General features: G+C 31.0%; 2 protein-coding genes across 3 annotated transcripts in view; one reads left to right on the top strand and one right to left on the bottom strand.

Moving 5' to 3' along the window:
• LOC145323956 (uncharacterized) overlaps positions 1-21,148 on the top strand; it is a 342,132-nt gene that overhangs the window by 204,923 nt on the left and 116,061 nt on the right. The gene's annotated exons all lie outside the window — the stretch shown is intronic.
• Positions 437-21,145, bottom strand: LOC145323949 (uncharacterized). 2 transcript variants are annotated; one of them, XM_080166563.1, is made up of 12 exons: positions 20,990-21,128; positions 17,586-17,666; positions 17,061-17,170; positions 16,244-16,338; positions 10,041-10,152; positions 9,788-9,833; positions 9,102-9,175; positions 7,351-7,395; positions 6,974-7,011; positions 5,748-5,814; positions 4,625-4,718; positions 3,554-3,642 (listed from the first exon to the last, which is right to left on the bottom strand). In XM_080166563.1, exons 2-11 carry the CDS (start codon positions 17,664-17,666, stop codon positions 4,661-4,663), a joined length of 726 nt encoding a protein of 241 aa, XP_080022689.1. In that variant the 5' UTR covers positions 20,990-21,128; the 3' UTR covers positions 3,554-3,642; positions 4,625-4,660. The 2 variants fall into 2 exon arrangements, with proteins under 2 accessions (XP_080022690.1, XP_080022689.1); XM_080166564.1 differs by lacking the exons at positions 3,554-3,642; positions 4,625-4,718; positions 5,748-5,814; ... (3 more) ...; positions 9,788-9,833; positions 10,041-10,152 and adding exons at positions 437-1,074; positions 1,613-1,736; positions 3,139-3,235 and having other exon boundaries at positions 20,990-21,145.

The raw sequence follows: 21,148 nt of genomic DNA, 5'->3' as shown, positions 1-21,148 counted from the left end.
AATAAATGTACCAGGGTTTTTTAACCAGCGAATGAGAAAGTGCGTTTATAAAACTTTGGGCACCAATATAATTTACAATCCAATATCCCTTTTCCTCAATGAAATTATTAGTTTTCCTTACCAAGAGCCTGTGCCGACTTTCAATTTGGTCTTTGTTATTAACACAGCCAAGTTGCTACAAAAGAGCAGAAAGCAATTTGCCAGCAGACAATAAAGGTCCCCATCACTGAAACCAGGTAATTGTTTGGATTTTACATCTATTTTTACGTTTTCATCTAAATTTTTTATACAACTCGGTTTCACTTTTATAGAATAGATATAAAAACAAGGCAGGCCCTTTTGTAAATGTTAAAAATTGGAAGAGTATAATAAACAACAGTTGTCGCAAATATAGGTATTAAATAATAATATTGTTCAATATGTAAAAAGAAGATTATTTTATTAAAAATACTTTATTACATAGTATAGGCTTGGATACAGAAATTATAACACTTTTGGTCAGAATTATCATAACTTTATTTTAACTTTATTAGAAACATGTTAATTATAATTATTTAACATTTATACATGGGTTGGAAAAACCAAGATAGATGTAAATATTCAAAAGAGCGAAGCTCTGCTTTAAACTATTTAAAAGAAAATATTGTCAGAAGTGACCTAATCAAAGATCAAATCTAAGAACATTTTCCAAGAATAACTTTTTATTAAATATAAAATCAGAAAAAATCTAAAATAAGATAATTTCTAAGATATATTTTTATTAATTCTTTCAAAGAATTAGAAAAATCTAAAGATGGCAAGAAGATTTAATCTTGTTAGAAAAGCAAAATGTCTTAAAATTAAAGATTTTAGGACAAGTTAAATTTGATAAAGACAATTTTTAATAAAAGAAAGCTTAATATTGCTGGTCTAACATTTTACAATCTGGTTGTAGCTAACGAGGTTAGGTAATTAAACCCTGCGGATCTGGTTGACATAATCTCTGATAAGCTGAGGATTATAGAAGACCATATCTCTGTCCACAGCACCGTCTCCAAATAGTTTGTGATGGTAGTTATACTCGTCATCAGTTGCCTAAAACAAAATTAATTTTAAAATCATAAAAATTTAAAGGAATCGATCTAGCACCCTTAATAATGCCTAATCATAATGACACTTGGTGAAATTATGAGGAATGTAAACAAATTTAATTCCTGTAAATTTTAGGCGTCTATCCTAAAAAGGAACCGAGAAAATTACGCTTTTCATAATACGTTTCAGGAGGACATACGGACAGACTGACGGACAGACGGACATTTCAAATTATAGAGTAGCTTCTTAACTTTAATCTAAACTTTTTCCTCTACTACATGCAAACAGAAATAAATTATGATTCCTTGGATGATTAAGCACAATGTTTAAAGCATATCAACTTTACAATCTAGTCTTGCAAATTAAGTAGGAAAAGCATTCTGTAAATTTACCGAATTTTGATAGTTTATTTTATTAAGTTGAGTGTTCATCCACTTATTTTATTCTTCAGAAGGGGTACTTTTGTGTTTCATCATTGGGGATGTAATTGTACATTAATTTATCGGTCATTGTCTTATCCCTTTAGATCCCTGCATTGTACCTCAAGCATGGCAAGGTGTTTCCTTTGCTTGTCATCCAGCTTCTTTCTATGGGCCTTCTCAATTGATAACTCAGACAGGTAATGGTTTACTGCTGTCACACCAGGGGGAGCTCCATGCAGTAGTCTAGATAGATATTAGTTCACTATATACTGTCACACCAGGGTTGAGCTAGTAGTCTAGATAGATAGATATTAGTTCACTTCTGTCACACTAGGGGGAGCACCATGCAGTAGTCTAGATAGATAGATAGATAGATATTAGTAAACTACTGTCACACCAGGAGGAGCTAGTAGTCTAGATAGATAGATATTAGTTCACTACTGTCACACCAGGGGGAGCTAGTAGTCTAGATAGATAGATATTAGTTCACTACTGTCACACCAGGGGGAGCTAGTAGTCTAGATAGATAGATATTAGTTCACTACTGTCACACCAGGGGGAGCTAGTAGTCTAGATAGATAGATATTAGTTCACTACTGTCACACCAGGGTTGAGCTAGTAGTCTAGATAGATAGATATTAGTTCACTTTTGTCACACTAGGGGGAGCACCATGCAGTAGTCTAGATAGATTGATAGATAGATATTAGTTAACTACTGTCACACCAGGAGGATCTAGTAGTCTAGATAGATAGATATTAGTTCACTACTGTCACACCAGGGGGAGCTAGTAGTATAGATAGATAGATATTAGTTCACTACTGTCACACCAGGGGGAGCTAGTAGTCTAGATAGATAGATATAAGTTTACTACTGTCACACCAGGGTTGAGCTAGTAGTCTAGATAGATAGATATTAGTTCACTACTGTCACACCAGGGTTGAGCTAGTAGTCTAGATAGATATATATAAGTTCACTACTGTCACACCAGGAGAAGGAAGCTAGTAGTCTAGATAGATAGATATTAGTTCACTACTGTCACACCAGGGGGAGTTAGTAGTCTAGATAGAAAGATATTAGTTCACTACTGTCACACCAGGGGGAGCTAGTAGTCTAGATAGATAGATATTAGTTCACTACTGTCACACCAGGGGTAGCTCAATGTAGTAGTCTTAACAATAATAATAATGTTTATTTTGTGCTGCCAGGTACCCCCTATCTTAGGAGATAGCACATACAATACTCTATAGTGCTGCTATCCATCGACAATTTAGAGCTTTATCTTTTACAAATACCCTGAGAAGGTGAATAACAATTTTGGGGAGGCTACCACCCGTCCTCCCAAGAAAATACGCCTATAGATAAATTATCCCCCGTCCCACCCCCCAAAAAAATCATTTCTTTTAGACATTATATTTAAAAAAGTAAAAGGGTCGACCCCCCACTCAAAAAAACCCCAATTTTTTTTTACATTTTCTTTTTAAATCTAAAAAAAAATTGGGTTATCGAATTCAACTCTCCCTCTTCAAATGCCCCTAGAGGCATTTTGTACTTTTTCAGGTTTATTTATACCTACTAATTGGCTCAATAGTCAAAATTCTATTAAATGTAGTTCCAAAAAATCCGCTAGATGTTGTTGTTTTTTACCTGATGGAGTTCAATGGTGTATTGACGTTATCAACAGCAGAGTGTGGTTGTCTGCGGTCACTTACAATTGTCTTCATCATATTCAACTTGGCCATGGCTAAAAATATAACAGATTTTTTAAAATGAAAAAAACAAACAAATTTAATTTTAATTATAATAAAAATTTGCATCTAAAATATGTTGTATAATAATAAAACAAGTCAAGAAACAATATAGCCATAAATCTTTTTTTTTATCCTTCTATAATACAAAGTAGCTTGATGTCTGCCTGTCCGTCCGTCCATATATCACATATCAAAGTACTACAAGAGGCCTCTAGGGGCGTAGCCGCTAGTATTTGAATATGGACCTATTAAAGTATTTCAAACACCTAATAATAAACTGCATTTTTATCATTACATTACCTTTAAAATAAGAATAAAATAATTTGAAAAATGTGTTTCTGTATCCGCCAAATGTCTTGTTTTCCACGGATAAAAAATAATTTCTGTATCCGCCGAATGTCTTGTTTTCCACGGATCAAAAACTATTAATTCTATTTAAATATATTTATAAAACTTTAATATAACATCAAACTATGTAAAGAACACTTTTAAAACTTTTCAATAGAAATATATTTTTTTGCAGCAAAATTTTACTATAAGTTGCGCTTTTTTATTACCAAAGACTTTTCTTCTAATGCCATGTGCCTGACATGGTAAATGTGGGTCCATTTTTTGGAGGAGTAAAAAAGAGATTATAGAGTAGCTTTTGGGGGAAAAAATAGTGCAGATATCTGTCTTATAAGATATTTTGAAAAACAAACTGGTGTTTTTTATCATGAAGACACGTAACTGTGTTTTTTTCTTCATAAAAAATACTCTTATCTAACTATATTTTTATTAAAATTGCTGTATAAAAGATGTTATTAAAATGATGAAAACATAAATTCGACGTAAAGAATAAATTAAACTCTTGTATAAGGTATTTAGTTTAAATTGCAATTTCAGAAATATAATTCTCAATTCTTAGGTATTTAATATTTGCTCAATAGAATTTTATAAATTTTATTCCAGTATGGCTTCACAACCGATTGATATCCGTGGGATTAGAACCGGTTTTCAGCCATATTAAAAAATCATGTACAGCATCGTATTACAGACAGTTTTCCACGAAAACTAAAATAAAAATTATAAGATTAAAACTAGTTTTGTTAGCAAGGGACTTCGCTCCCTCGGGGCTAACAACACTTGTTTTAATTTTTTTTACACTATAAAAACCGCGGAAAGCTGTCTATAATACGATGCGATAAATTATTATTTACGTAGAATAAAATAATTTTTTTTCTCTCGAGTTATTGTTGTTTCTCTCTATAATTAGAATCTGTCCATCAGACCGTTATAATGTTCTAATTGTTCTATCGAGGTAAATTTAAACAAATTGATGTTTTAACTTTTTTTCCCATCAATTTAATTTCAATCTTATATTTGATGTTTTTGAAGCCTGCCGTTAGTTGTCAAATGTCCAGGTTGATGATTTTATTTTACATGAAGTCATAAAGTCCTTTTCTTGCCAGATTCAGCCGATCACTTAGATCTGAAATTTTGTGTCAAATGTTGATAGATGAAATGAGGAGGAATAGAGCATTAATTTTCAAATTTGATTTTGATTATTATTTCATTATTTTCCGCTGGATTAAAACAGGATTCTTAGCCACATGTAAAAAATGGTATTGGATATCATTTCAAAATCATTAGTCACTCTGCTTTTACATAAAGTATGCACTGAAAACACAGAGATCTAAAGGGATAATACAATGGCCGATAAATTGATGCACACCCCAAATGTTAATACACAAAATGACACCTTCTGTAGAATACAATTACTGGTTGATACGTTTAGCCACTCAACCTAATGAACAACTAATCAATATTCAATTATTTGTTGAAACGTTTAGAAACTGAACCTAATAAAGCAACCAATTTAAAATTCATAAAGTGTCAGAGTTGTTTACCCAACGAATAAGAAATGTTATTATAAATCTTTGGGGACTAGTGTAATAAACAGCCCATTGTCCTTTCTCTCTCTTATTGCTACAAAGATTTCATTGATCTAATAAATCTACTATAATGACTCTATCTTCACTTCCTGACGTTGAAGTTGGGTCAATTTGGTCAGTGTAAATAACCAGGGAGGGAGGGAGAGGACATTGGGCTGTTTATTATACTAGTCCCCAAATTTTTAAAATATTTTTAAACATTGGTTGACTTTACAACATTGGGGACTTTTACTGAATTTGATTGGTTTATTTGGTTAAGTGTTCTAACGTTTCAACTTCTAATTGTAATCTACAATAAGTGGGGATGTGCACCAATTTATCGGCCCTTGTCTTATCCTTTAATAAATGACAAATTCTCCACTTTCTGAAGTTGTATGAACCGGGTTAGTAAAAATTTTAATCTTTTTCTATGGGCGATTTCTCTTGGGAGGGTGGTGTTATTAGAAGGTACAGTACAAATGAGAACTATATCAGTTCAGTGGTTAGCAAGATTCTTTGGTACGGACAGACAGTCAGACAAACATCTTTTTATTTTATTATAAGTATAATAACTCTATCTACATTTCCTGAAGCTGTGTAAACTGGGTCAGTGTAAATGACACTTCCTATTGGGTCAGCAGCAGTACTCACGGCCAAGTCTGAAAAAACAAACACACAAATTTTCTATTCATCTTAAGAATGTTGTGAGTTCTTGCCAGAGACTAGGGAATGCCTATCAGGCCAAAAATTCTAGGGAAAAAATCACGAAATCTACTGGCGTGGGAGGCGTGTAGGAAGGTGCAAATCATTATATCTTTGCCTGTAATCATCTTCTTTGGCGTGTATAATAAATACCCTATTACCACTTTACAAATCAAATTGTGAAGATTATTTTTTTATGATTGGCTGAAAGCTTTTGACTGTATACTTCTCTTTTATTTCTTTACAAAAATGAAAAAAACAATTATTACAATAGAAATTTTTTTATTAAAATTTTTCATTGTTTTGATTATCATTTGTTTTTTTTTCAACAGCATTTCCTACATATTTTCTAAATTCAGATGAACAATAAACTTTAATTAATGATTTATACAATAAAATTTGTTTTTTCAAAATATATTTTCTGGGTAAATAAAAGGAAATGACAATGACTGATAAATTTAAGCATATTCTAAATAATAATGTACAATATTACCCCTTCTGTTGATTCAATTAGTGGTTGAAATATTTTGATACTAAACTTATTGAACCAACCTATCAAAATTCATTCGAAGTCCCAAAAGATTTAAGACAACAAATAAGAAAGCTTTATTATGTAATTTTGGGGACCAGTTTAAAAACAGACTATTGTCCTCTTCCTTACTGATATTTTCCTTCAATTTAAACTTTTAAGATGCATTATACTGTTAGAAAATAATTTTTCATTTTAAAGCCAGAAAAGAAAATGAAACATTATCACTTGTCACACGAAAAATAATGATTTAAATTCTTTGCTGCATTTCTGCTAGGGAGGGAGGAGATACTAGGCTGTTTATTACACTGGTCCCCAAAGTTTTATAATAACGTTTTCTTATTTGTTGGCTCAATAACTTTGGGGACTGTTTTCATTGGTTGGTTCATTAAGTACAAACGTTTTAACCACTAATTGTAATCTATAGAAAGGGTAACTTTGTTTATCATCTTTGGGGATAAACATCAATTTATCATCTACTGTCTTATCCCTTTAAATCCCTGATTTCTGCTCTTTTATTTGATTTAGATTGTCAAAAACCTCATTATAATAATTTTGGAATTTTTAACTAAGATGAATATAAAAACCTAAATGGTCCAAGTCACTAGATAGATAAGGTTCTCTGAACGTTAATTTGTCATTTAAATCAGTTTTATATTCAATTTAATTGTTATATAAATGAGATATATATATCCTATTATACAAAGTGATGATATTCATTTTTTTATAGCTTAAGATTTCGATAACCTACAAACCAAGTTCTACATAAATGGAAGTGTCATATGGTCCCTAAATGTTTTTATGGAATAAAAACAGTAAATCATTAAATTAAACATTATGGAATAGTGTTTAATGTTGGTAATTTAGCAATCATCATAATAACATTGCTTTAGTTGGTTAAAAATTAAGGCCTTAGTTGGAAAGTAGCCATTTAAATTTTCTGTTTTTAAATGTTTAATTCCTGTAACAATCATTTTCCATAAGGACATCCCTGCAAGCTTCTCTTATCCTGTTGGGTGTACATGTCTTTTAAACAATAATAAAACTTTTGAAATTTAGGATCGTGGAAAGGAAACTAAGTAGCGGGTTTCGTCGTATTTTAACAGTTCCTTTCTCATACTTATAGTCCCTGTATATAAGTTGCTACTGGATAATTTTGTAAGTTACCTAAAAGTAACTGAACCCTCTTCTTTAAAGGAAGCCTGCAAGAAATACCACGCTTTAACTGCTGAAAGACTGCCACAAGTAGACCAATTACCCCAAATTTGAAGCCTTAAGCTTCTATAACAAAAAAGTTCTAGGCATTTTAAAATGACATTTTATGTACAATGAAAATTTTGAAAGAATTGGAATGCTTATGTTGAAAACTTTGAAATTAAACTAAGTGGCCTAGAAACAAAATTATAAGCTTATTTTTGTCATAAATTTAGGTTTCCATTAACTAATTATATTTTTACAATAAAAATACCCATTTTTATAGTCAAAATCATTAAAAAAAATTAAGTTTTACTTGCGTTGTACCGAATGTACTGTAGCCAATCAGAAGGCTGAATCAGCTTAACAACCAATCACAGCTAAGCTTGTATTAGTTTACCCCTTTGTTTCCGCTATAATTTTCGTTTAAAAATGCAATTTAAATCGAATTTTTTTCATAGATTTTGACTATGAAATGTGGTGTTTTTATTGTAAAAATGTAATCAGTTACAGGCAATCTAAGTTTCTGACAAAGATAATGTTATAATTTTATGTCTAGGCAACGTAATTTAATATTGTTTTTTCTTTTATGAGCATTGGAAATCTTTCAAAAATTCCATTGTACATAAAAAGCTATTTTGAAATGCCTAGAACTTTTTTGTTATTGAAGCTGAAGGCTTTAAATTTGGGGTATTGGGTCTTCTTGTGGCAGTCTTTCAGCAGTTAAAGCGTGTTATTTCTTGCAGGCGTCCTTTAAATTTAAAACAAATTTTAAAAAATTTGTGAGTGGGAGAGGGGTTAAAGGTGTTGTACATTTTCGTTTGCTAATTTTTTTGTTGGATTAGGTTATATTAGGTATTGGGTATTCACACAGGGCTAGGGAACCTGCAGTGTTTCGCATGGGGCAAAACTCCCCCCCCCCAATTTCAGTTTATTAAAAATCTCTTGTTAAAGGTAAAAGTTTGAAGAATATATTATTGCTTTTGTAATAATACAAATTACTTTTCGTAAGTTTCTACGTATAACATTATATTAATTACAAATCCTTTTAATCTAATTAATATAACTTAATTATTCTTAAGAGCTACAAAATTAATCTTACTATAATGATTGAATATGAATTTTATCCTTATACTTATATAAAAGTAACAGGATGTCTGTTTGTTTGAAGATCTAGGTTACTGCTAGACCGATATGATTCTTTTTTAAGAGAAGCTTCTTTTTGGTCTAGTTAATTAATGTAAGGGACGATACCTCTATCCTCCTAAGAAAAATCACCCCTGTACTTTTGGGTAATTGGGCTAGAGCAACTTTTGCTTAATTTTTAAGATTTTGGGTAACTCTGGGTTTATTGAGATATGTATAAATAGGGCTAGTGCAACTTTTCTTATTTTGCCTATTTTTAAAGATATTGGGTATAGTTTTTTTGAGACATGTATAAATAGTGATAGAGCAACTTCTTATTTTGTCTACTTTCTGGGACTTTGGGTACCCCTGTGTTTATTGTGACATGTATCCTGCCTGCACAGTCTGTTTCTTTGTCTTATCTGATCAATCAACTCATCTCCATAATCTTCTCTGTCTTGTTTATCTTCCTATAGACCAAGTAAAGGCATTCCCAATGCAATAAATGAAAAGACGTATAACCAAGACAACTTAATGGGCCAAGTGGTGGGGACCTTTTTGTCTGCTGGCAAATTGCTTTCTGCTCTTTTATATTTACTTAGCTGTTTTAAAGGCTGATACTTTTTTACTTTTATCCCACTGCAATTTATACATAATTGCTACCCCCTTAATTCAAACATCTGAGGTGGATTCTTAAAAAAAATTGTTTTTGAGAAAAATCCTCCAAAATCACATTAAAATTTTTTTTAAGAATCCACCTCTGATCCCTTAACTATGATAAGAACAAAGGTACAAAAATAGGAGTTTCTTCTAGTATGACCCCAAATTAAAATTAATTACATTAGATTGAAATTGGTTCTGACAATACAAAAAACATGTTTGATATCACAATATAGACAATTGTCAAAAAAAGGATAAGAAAAATTGAAGTATTCCTTCCTATTTTGTGGGTCTAGACTTTTAGCTCTTTGGGGCCAAAAAACAGAAATTAATCCTACAGTTTTGTATTTTCCTATCGGTGCACATAATTAGAATTTTTAGGTTCCTTTGAGTTTTCAATATAATAATTTGGATGCCTTTACCCTGGCTTTAATCATGCCAAGTTCCCTGAGGTAATACCGTCGGCATCTTGGCTCACAAGTCAAATATTTTCTTTTGAGGTCAAAAAAGGTAATATATTTTTGTATTTTCAGAAACACAATAAGTCAGAACTCTAGCTATAAGGGTTTATAAGCCCTGCAAGGTCTAAACTGACTTAATAATGACATTTTTAATATTTTGCTCTTTTCATAAAAAAAAAACTATTTTTATGCTCAAAAGAAAATATTTGTCTGCCTGTCAGTTGAATCAAATTCTCCCAGCAGCTTGCGGTCAGAGTAAGGGGTGGTCAGCTTGTGTTTCTGCGTCTGTCCAACAGCGTTGTGCAGCTGGTTGTAATGGACAGCAGCTATATAAGAGGTTAGTTTAGGTTAAGTAAGCTAACATGTGCAGCTGGTTGTAATGGACATCAGCTATAGTATTTTATAACAGGTTAGGTTCGGTTAAGTAAGGAGCACATAAAAAAGAAATCAACAACATAATAATAAAACTAAAGCAAAAACAAATTAGTATAAAAGAAAATAAAATTAATTACAAATTTATTTAAATCCTAAATTATGTTCATTATTTTTGTTATATTCTATTTAGAGCTTATATTCTATAGTTTCAATTTCATTTCATTGTTTTATTCTATTTCAATATCTAGTGGAGTCTAAATGTATGTCTAAGTGCATACCTATTTGAAAGAGCCAAAGCTTTTTTATGTGTTCCCAACTAATATTGTGTCTATTTATGCATTTTTCTAATTCTAATAGAATTTCATATTCCTAATATATATCTATAATCCAATAGACTAAAATTATTTGTACTTTCCCTCAAAGTTTTTGTTGAGCACTGAAACCCATCTTGATTTTTTATATTAAATACAATAAATGAAAGGATGTGGAAGTTTTCTGCTGTGCATAACCCCTGCGGGGCCAATACATGAAGTGCCCACCCAACTCAGCGGACTACCCTTTACCCCAATATAACCTAACCTAACCTGCCCTAGAGTAACAAACCCCCCTCCCATTATTTTCAATTTATTAAAAACTATGTAAGAGGGGGTTGCAGTGCTTAACATGCACTTTAAGGGAAACCACCAAACAATTTTTTCTCCTAACCTTGTTTTTTTTTTTCTTAAAATGTTTGTAGAATGATATGTCTGTCAAGATGGGAACAGACAAGTTTCATGTAATGATTTCTGCTCATATATAGTCATTTTTTTGCTCAAATTATGATTTTAGATAAATGCCGGGATAAGACAATGGCATATAAATTTATGTACATCCCAATGGATGCTACACAAAATTGCCCCTTCTGTAGATTATAATTAGTGGTTGAAACGTTTTAACACTCAACTTAATAAACCAATCAATCAAAATTCAATGAAAGTCACAAAAGTTGCCAAGAAAAGGTTATTATAAAACATTGGGGACTAGTGCAATGAACAGCCCAATGTGCCCTCTCTCCCTGAGATAAATGATAATACAATAATAAATTTTTACTTGGATCTTACACCGGATTATTGTGTACTATAATAAAGTGAAAATTGAAGCTGCCTTAAATATTGATACCCCCATCCACCCCTTCTTTCCTACTGGATGCATGAACTGGCCAATAAATTATATTTAAATTAGCAACTTAAATTGACGATAATTTTTCCCCTGTCATGATATCCACGTATTCATGATATCCACGTATATTATACATACATTGATGCAATGAAAAATAAATTATTCTTCTCCTGATTAATACATTTTTAAATTGGTTATTAGTAATTTTCAGATATTGGGGGGGGGGGGGGGGGTGAATGGAGTAAGATGCCTTATTTTATCTCTTTGTCATTTAGTTCATAAATAGTACAATCTTTTTTAATTGAAATAAATGTATATTTGAGCAAAATATTATAACCTAACAAGAACTGAGGTTCTGTCAAAAACAAACATTTTAAATACATTTTTACATTTCATTTACATTCTATTTCATATGTTTATTTAAATAGTTTTATTCAGGGATCTAAAGGGATAAGACAATGGATGATAAATTGATGTAGATACCCAATGATGATGCACAAATTGCCATTTCTGTAGGTTATAATAAGTGGTTGAGACGTTTAGACACTCAACCTAATAAAACAACCAATCAAAATTTCATAAAGTCCCCAAAGTTGAAAGAAAAGAGTATTATAATGCTTTTGGGGACTAGCGTAATAGATAACCCAATGTCCCCTCCCTCCCTGGTTTTATTTGATTTTCTTTAGAAAAGAAGATTTTCTTTTCCCATGAAAAGATTTAAATTTTTAATGCTTCTTTTGTATTTGAATTATGGATACTTATGTAAGTGTTGTTTTAACATGTACTAGCGGCTTCTCCTCTAGCCTCTAGACGCTTTGCCCCAAGAGGTTATTAAAAAAAAAAATTAAGTTCTACTGGAGTGCCACCACTAATTTCAAACAATCTTTTTAAAAATGGCTTCTCCTCTAGCCTCTAGACGCTTTGCCCCAAGAGGTTATTAAAAAAAAAAATTAAGTACTACTGGAGTGCCACCACTAATTTCAAACAATTTTTTTTTAAATGGGGGGAGATTTTTCTTTTTTTGGGGGGGGATTTTTCTTTTTTTTTGGGGGGGGATTGGGGGTGTCCCACCCTCCAAGAAAATAGCTTGAAACCATCCCAGGACCAGTAGGTATATTCCCCGAAGAGTAGAGCCCAATCGGTTCAGTGGTTTCTGAGATCTTAAGATTCAGACAGACAGACATCCTATTACTCTGTATTTGAATAATGGATGCTTATGTAAGTGTTGTTTTAACATCTATAATTCAATATAGAATTCCTTGAAATAATCGTGTGTAACTTCTAATAACAGAAACCCAAGTTATGTTTTAATTCAATATAAAAATTCTTAAAGGGACTGTGAACGTAAATTTTTCTCATCTTAATATCAAATCTTAACATTATCTTATTCATAATATCTCACAGATAGAGCAAAACGCGCTTTTGTTTGCTTAAAAAACGGCTTTTTCCGACGATTTTTATAAGGTAAAGGGAAAGGAAGAAATTTTCCGTATTATATAAAATGTGCATTAAATTGCCTTTTTCTCCCATTATAGCTAAAATTAAACTTTTTCACATAGTTCTTGACTTTTCCTAACGGTTAAGCTGACTTTTAACATAATCCTTGCTTTAAACCAATGTATAGTTACTTAGAAATTGATAAAATAAGCAATATTTTTTATTGAAAACCAAATACAATAACATAGCTAGATACAGGTTTTTTTATTAGTATCCAATTAACTTTAGATGGCCCATCTCTCGCCCACCTTTAATTACAAATTTGTAAATAATAAAGAAGCAATATTTCTTTATAAACAGTCTGATAAAAGTGTAAACTAATTCTCCAAAGTGGGTTATTTATTGTTCAACACAATAAAAAAGGGTATTATTATTTTAAATGACCTATGAGATTCAACCCTTTGTAGACAGTGAGGTATTATTTTGTCAATAATACGAATTTGAAATAGGTCTCTATTACCTAATTACTACGTTATAAAAAAACTAATTGGAAATTTTATATCATAAAATAAATCCTTAACAGTAAGTAAATTGTTTCAACTATATATGACAAGTTAAATATCCCTACAAACATTATAAGAAACAAAAACGTTCAGATTTTCCCTGTTTTTTCCTTTTTCCCTCCCAAAATACCATAAAATCCAGGCATTATTCCTGGATATTTTTGTTAATAGGACGTTTTTGGTTGATCAGTGTAGTGAAATGTGCTTAGAAAATGTTAAGATTTGATAATCAGATGAGAAATTTTTACGTTCACACTCCCTTTAAGAATAATCTTATGTAACTTATAATACCAAATTATTTGTTAATTTAATTTAAGTCTGCCTCTTTGAATAATTTGAAATTATGAGAAGTAATCTTGGGTATTGTAGGCTTTATTTTTGACTCATTTTTCTTTATTTCTTTTTAGTAGCGAAGCTACTCTATCATTTGAAATATCCGTCTGAATCATTATGATTTTCTAGGCTCCGATACAAGATAGATGGGTGAAATTTGTTAACATTCCCATCAATATTGAGCATAATAAAGTTTAAAACAACCATACAAAATATAAAATTTTTTAAAAATATGCCAAGAAGGTTTCGTGATTTTTTCTCTCTAATATTTTTGATTTTAACAAAAGGTCTTTAAATCTTCTGTCCATATTATTATCCATAATTTTTTATTCGCTACTTATTGTTGGTTGTTTCTAATATCAGAATACTGCCTAGAGGCTATGAAAATAATTAAACTTTATTTTTGTATCTACTGAAGTGAAAAAAGGAATAGTAAAAAATCTTTGATAAATGAATTATTTAACAAGGATGACAACATCCATAAGAAGCGATGCACAAAAATCAAGGATTAACAAATATGGAAAGAGAGGAATAAAAAGAATGATAATATTAGATTAGATTGATAGAAAATCACGAAACCTACAACAAGTATATCTACATGTCTTTTATCTCATGACCGACGGACTGACAGACCAAGTAAGATGTATATCAGATGCTGCAAGGAAAGGAGGAGGACCTTCACAAAAATCAGCAATCTATCTTCAATAGCAACAAAAATAATCAAAAATAAGTGAAAAATTCAAAATTGTGTTTCTTGTGCATACAACAACGAACCCCCAAAAAATATTAGAATGACAACAAATCTTGTTGATAGCTGATATACCTACAAAGATTTTGAAAAATTGACAAAACTACCAACAATATGTGGAATTTATTGAAAATATAAAAGCAACAAAAGCTGCTTAAAAGGTCTAGCTTTAATAGAACCTGAGTAAATCCCATTTCTCACATAGCGTTACAGACGGATGGACAGACAAAACAACTTTTAGAGTAGCTTCCCTACTAAAAATACATGTTATATACGATTATACACACACATACAAGCTTCTTTACTTGAATCAATTAAATTCTTGGGAAAGAATTTGAAAACTTTGATATTCTTCAGAAACTGTGTATAGCTTCGGGACAAAAATTTATCTAGGGAATAGCAATTTTAACCAGGGCTCGGCAGCTGTGCATTCGCCTCGACTAAACCTCAAATTAAAACCCATATGGATGCTTAGGAATTTTTATTGAAAAAACAGATTGTCATGTTTGAGTCAGGTTTCGACTTCTAGCGGATTTTTTAAAATGTTAGATAGATTTCCTTGAGGCCTACAGGCGTCTTATGTGCGGCTGTCGAGCCCTTATTTACAATTAGAATTATTTAATTTATACTTTTTTATTGAAATGATTTAAAATTATACTTTCTTACAATTTGTAATCTATGATGTTGTACTATAATTTCTCTCAAAAATCATGATAAATAAAATTGATATGAAAATGTTTTTTTTTCCTGACAGGAACGAGCTGAGAATTTTCCACATTGCCACGAGTTCTTAGGTTTCTGACATGAGCTGACAAAATAAATAAATCTATAAATATAGATGTATAACCAGACAACTATCTGGATCCCCCTATTGGCAACCTTTTTCGTCTGCTAGCAATTTACTTTAGGCTCTTTTGAAGCGATTAGGCTCTGTTAAAATTTCCAAAGCTATTGGTTGATTTTCAAAGACCCAATTGAAAGCTGACACAGGGTCCTCAGGGTGAGGACATGCAGTTATTTAACCCCTTTCCCCATCTATTATTTTACTCTATAGATGAAATAAAATAATAATCATTTTAAAACTAAGTTAAACAATATTTTAATCATTTTTTTATGGTAAATCCCACGAATGTCCCCTGTCCCAAAATTAAAATTTCATAAGAGTTCTAACCATGATTTTTTGCTGTCGTTAGTGGGCAACACTTAGAAGAATTGACGACCTTTTTATCTGCTTCCCAAATATTATTTCGCTTAATTGCTATTTCTTATTGCAATTATACAGTGAGGGAATCTTATAATTTAAATCTTCTTTTCAAAGCAAAATATCAAAGTTACCTAGTAAAATTTAAAATATGAACTTAATGAAAAAAATATCAAAAAAGCATAACATGCAAATTAAAAACAGAGGAGAACTTAAGAAAAAAGGGTAACAATTGATAAAAGGTTTCATAACAATTTTAACAAATAAAATGATATATCAATTTTAAAAAAATTATGTACACTGTAATTTAATTCCATTTCATAAAACTTTTATTACAATTTTTAAATGAAATATGAAAAGGTTTTTGGCAAATAAAAACTGCGATAAAACTATATCATCAACTACTTCTACTAGAGCAAATAAAATTTAGTTTATTGAATTTCATTGTCTATGGTGTGTAAATTCAAACTTTGATGAACTTATCATAAAAGTTTTATTAATGTTAATTCATTTCACAGTGCACATAAAATTATATTATCGACGTATTCAATAATTTGAAAGTCGTCTTTGTTCAATAATGTAAAAGTCGTCCTTGCACTTACCCGTGGTTCCATTAAGCTCCTTGATTTGCTTAGCGTGAGCTGACTCCAGGAAGTTTTCCATCTTCTGCTTGGCGGATGATTTATCCTTGTACCTCCTAGTAAAAAAAATATTGGGAATTTTCACACAATGTACTTTCTTGAGCACCGATGACCCAAATCTCCCTTCTTATTTTGAATTAGAAAATAAATGGATGTTTTCTCTCTAGGCAAGGGTAGGTTAGGTTATATTGGGTTCTGGGCAACCAAGCAGGGTTGCAACACTGCATGCATAAGCCCAACAGAGTTAGAAACCCACTTTTGTGATTTTGTATTTGAATTAAACACCCCCTTGTTTTCAATTTACTCAAAAACATTTATGATACATATAACGATAGATAGATATTGGTTAAGGCAGATAGATGTAGATATGAAGGTAGATAGATAGATAATATACTATACTTACATGTTAGTCTACTTGGCAGATGAGACCTCAGCCCAATAAGCATGTAAAATTTATAGATAGATAGATATGGTCATTGGTAGAAATTTCGTAAGCATAGATTTTTCGTCATGATCAATTCATATTATAAGTTTAAATAACATGCTATGCAACCTGATCAACATATAAACTTACATGTTGGTGTACTTGGCAAAAGAAACCTCAGCCCTGTTGGCATGTTGATGTACTTGGTGTATTGGGCATGTAAAAGTTATAGATAGATAGCTATGTTCAAGTTCATGGGTAGAAATTTCTACCCCATTTTTTTGTCAAAATCAATTCATATAAGTTCAAATAATATGCTACGCAACCTTATCAACATATATATATTATACTTACATGTTGGTGTACTTGGCAGATGAGACCTCAGCCCTATCGGGCATGTAAACATCCTTGCGCTTGTGATACGGACCATAGATATCCTTCTCATTCAAGTACTCAATCATGGGCTAAAATTGCATAAAATACTAATATCAATGCCATAGGATCATGGAAAGAAAATGAAGTAGCATGTTTTGTCATAGTTCTATAGAAGCTTTTCTCCTATTTCTAGCCCCTGTGGGGGAATCATTAACATTTACCTAACCTAAGCTAAAAAAAACCTATCAAAAGCTACTTATTTTTCTTTCCATGGTCCATGTAAACTAATGCCAAGGGGAAAAAGTTAAAAAAAAATTAATTGATTAAGTGAATGGACCTGTGGTATGTTCTATCAATATATTTTACTGCAGTTATAATTACTGCAGGGACCATCCAACTTTTTCCTAACTTAACCTAAGCTTACCTTACCTACTTTAAACCTCATAGATCAATTTATCAAGGGACAGACGGGCATTTAAAAACAAATCAGAATCTTTCTTTTACCTGATAATAATTTCCGCCAAAGTCTTGATTATAATCATAAACCTTCATGCGGGGTCTACGCCAGGAACCAGATACGGCCATCTAAAAACAGAACATGTCAAAATGTAGAATGAGACAGAACAATAAAGCACTGCGAAAACCCAGGAATAAGGTATAACCAAAAAGGGAAATAAATCTAAAATAATATTTGGGGGACATATGGAGAGGTCGTCAATTTTATGATGTGTTGCCCCCCCCCCAACGACAGCTGAAAAACATGTAAAAGTTTCGTGGTTTTTTCTGAATTAATTTCGTTATTGGTATAAGCTTGTGAAAACCACGAAAAGAGCTTTGATATTTCAATTTAAAAGCTATACTTATTTAAATTATCTTATTATTTAACTTATTTTTAATTATCTAGTTATACAGTTGGTGCGCAAAATCCAGGGAGGGAGGGAACATTGGGGTGTTATTACACTAGTCCTCCAAGTTTTATAATAAAGTTTTCTTATTCATTGCCTTTACAACCTTGGAGACTTTGATTGAATTTTGATAAATTTGTTCATTGAGTTGAATGTTCAAACGTTTTAACCACTTATTGTGATCTTGAAAAGGGGTAATTTTGTGTAACTTGTGAAGGAATGTAAATCAATTTATCGGCCTTTGTTTTATCACTTTTAGATCCCTGACAAAACCAAAGTTATTTGACATTTCTTTTTATTTGACAGCACAAATAGTTTTATTGTTTTATTAATTCAGTATTCCAAGAATAAAAGAAACTTTTTGCTTTGTAGTTTTATCAAGAAATTCTTCATCAATTTTTATTATAAAATTAATTACATTATTAGGTTTTTTTCTAACATTAACATATTTTCAGTTTTTTTATGTGAAATTGAAGAAGGATTAGTTTAACCAAGAAAGAAGGAGACAATGGACTGTTTATTACACTAGTCCCCAAAGTATTATAATAACGTTTTCTTAACTTCTATTGAATTTTGATTGGTTGTTATATTACGTTGAGTATCCAAACGTCTTTGTCCCGAAGGGGTAATTTTTTATCACCAGGAAAGGTACATCAATTTATCAGCCATTGTCTTATCCCTTTAGATCCTTGATATGTATCATAAGTTAAAATATATAAATGATAAAGCTTAGCAAAAAAGTATACATAGCCTATTGCATCATTCTAGCTCACATTTAAAATGAATAAACATAATAATGAGTAATAGAAAAAAACAAGGATGAAAACATCCATTAATGCGTAGCTCTATAATTGTAGGACAAACGAACATTACCAATTGTAGAGTGTCAGAAATGAATAATCAGAATATAAATGTATAATTATAAATAAAATAGTAAGTAAATTTGTTGAAAAACTGCTTAAATGAAGTATACTGTTTAAGGACATAATTCCATAATTAGGGGTTGATTACAGAGATGCCTTGCTTTTAACATTGTACTTTGTAGTCCTAAGAATTAGCATTCCAAAAATCAGATCAGTCGGATAATTACATCAAATAAATTTTTTTGTTTAAAAGTTTAAAATGGACTTACGGCATTCTGGTAACGATTATAAATTTGCTATGCTTTATAAATCGTACCTAAATGGAAATATACATCATTTTATTGTCCTTTATATTACACGTATTCTAATAACCAAATGACTTTAAAATAGACAGCAAAATTGCTAAGAAGAAAAAAATAAATTTTCTTTAAAAACTAAATGTGAAATTGCAACGAATCTAAAAATAATTCTTATCTGTTTTTATGAAAGAATTTTTGTATTGTTAAAAATGTTATTCGCTAAGATAATATATATCATGTATATTTCAGCTAACGTGAAGGTCAGCTAAGGATAGATTTGAGAAAGCTATCTTTCTAATAGTGCCCGTACAATGTTGCAAAATTTAAGGATTTTTTTTAGCAATTATTAAAACCAAAGATAAATTAATTGGGATGTTTGTTACATTAGTCTCCAAAGCTTTATATATAATAACCCTTACTGGCTTAACAACTTTGGGGACTTTTACTGAATCTTGATTATTTTGTTTTTAAATTGAGAGTTCAAACGTTTCTACCACGTACTTTATTTCACAGAAGGGGTGATTTTGTGTGTAATCATTTGGGTTGTACATCAATTTATCGGCCATTGCCTTATCCCTTTGGATCTATGAAAGCTAGATAACTTACATTTAAATTATTTTACAAACATTGCCTAAAGCTACCTAAACCTCACCTATATTGATAAAAAATATTCATCCAACTTAACCTAACCTACCCTACCTATTGTATTAAACATTAAAAACCCAAACAATTTGCTACATTTTAATTTTGGCTGTTTTCCTTAAATAAAAACTTTCTTACACTTTCTCTATATCACTCCTTTATTGTATGTTTTTTCCAGGGATCTAAAGGGATAAGATATTGGCTGGTGTACATTCCCAATGATGACACCAAAAATTACCCCTTCTGTAGATTGTAATTAGTGGTTAAAACGTTAGGACACTCAACATAATGAACCAACCAATAAGAATTCAATACAGTCACGAAAGTTGTTAAGGCAAACGTTATGATAAAATTTTGGAGACAATTGTAATAATCAGCCCAATGTCCCCTCCCTCCCTCTCTCTTATTTTCTGTCTTTTTCCCCTCCTGTCTATCTTTATATTTCTTTCTCTTTTTACTCACATATAACTTTATTCATACTAATTTTTATATATATTAAAGCCAATGTATAAATAATCTGTTATGATGTAATTTATTTTTCAAAAAAATATACTTAAAAAATTATCTTAAATGTCAAATTTGACAGAATTACATTCAAGAATTTTTTTAGGAAATGCGGATTTTTAAATCATTTAAACAAAACGTTTAATATACTGTAAGTTGAAAAAATATATAAAGAAATATGTATTTCGGGAAAGGATATTATCTAAATCCTCTTCCAAATTATTCAAGGAGCTATGCCACAAAATAACCGTCGAGGAGGATTATGTTTTAAAAATATTTCTTACTATAAAAAGTTAAAGATTTTTAAAAGATATTTTTCGATGATTTTAACTTTTCATTGTGTTGAAAATCTACAGCCTTTTTGTAACAACTATGTTCATGCTTTTTATAGTGCCTATAAAAAATGACGTTATACTGGCCTTCTATTGGTCAATTAAAACGTATACTGGCCTGCCATTGGTAAATAAGTCTGTATATTGGTCATTTGAGTTGTATGACGTAATTTTTTAAAGGCACTATAAGCAGCTTATTGATAATATCACTTAATTATATTTAAGCTTTTTTTCTTAAAAAATTTAACAATAAACTCTATGCATATGTAACGATTTTGGATTATATCCTTTTTAAGATTTTTACACTTCTACATTGTTAATTATTTGAAACACCCTGTATTTGAAAAATATTGTTGTGCAGACCTTTGTGAGTTGTGCAGGTCAGCCTAGGTATAGAATATCCTGGACACTGCCTGGCGTTGCTGGCACTTCTGGTACACACACACACACACTTTGCCTGCTGACACTCCTGGCACACACCCACACAAATACACACCCACACACACACACATACATACTGCC

This window comes from Acartia tonsa, chromosome 7 (assembly GCF_053477335.1).
Source record: "Acartia tonsa isolate MP-2025a chromosome 7, ASM5347733v1, whole genome shotgun sequence".
Classification (NCBI taxonomy): Eukaryota; Metazoa; Arthropoda; class Copepoda; order Calanoida; family Acartiidae; genus Acartia; species Acartia tonsa.
This window is presented reverse-complemented; position numbering and strand designations above follow the sequence as displayed.

Coding starts and splice junctions, on each gene's coding strand:
- LOC145323949 (XM_080166563.1), bottom strand. CDS start 17,666: ATGGCCGTATCTGGTTCCTGGCGTAGACCCCGCATGAAGGTTTATGAT. Junction 10,153..16,243: donor GGAGCTTAATGGAACCACGG/GTAAGTGCAAGG, acceptor CCTCTTATATAG/CTGCTGTCCATTACAACCAG. Junction 7,396..9,101: donor CAAAGAAACAGACTGTGCAG/GCAGGATACATG, acceptor TACACCCAACAG/GATAAGAGAAGCTTGCAGGG.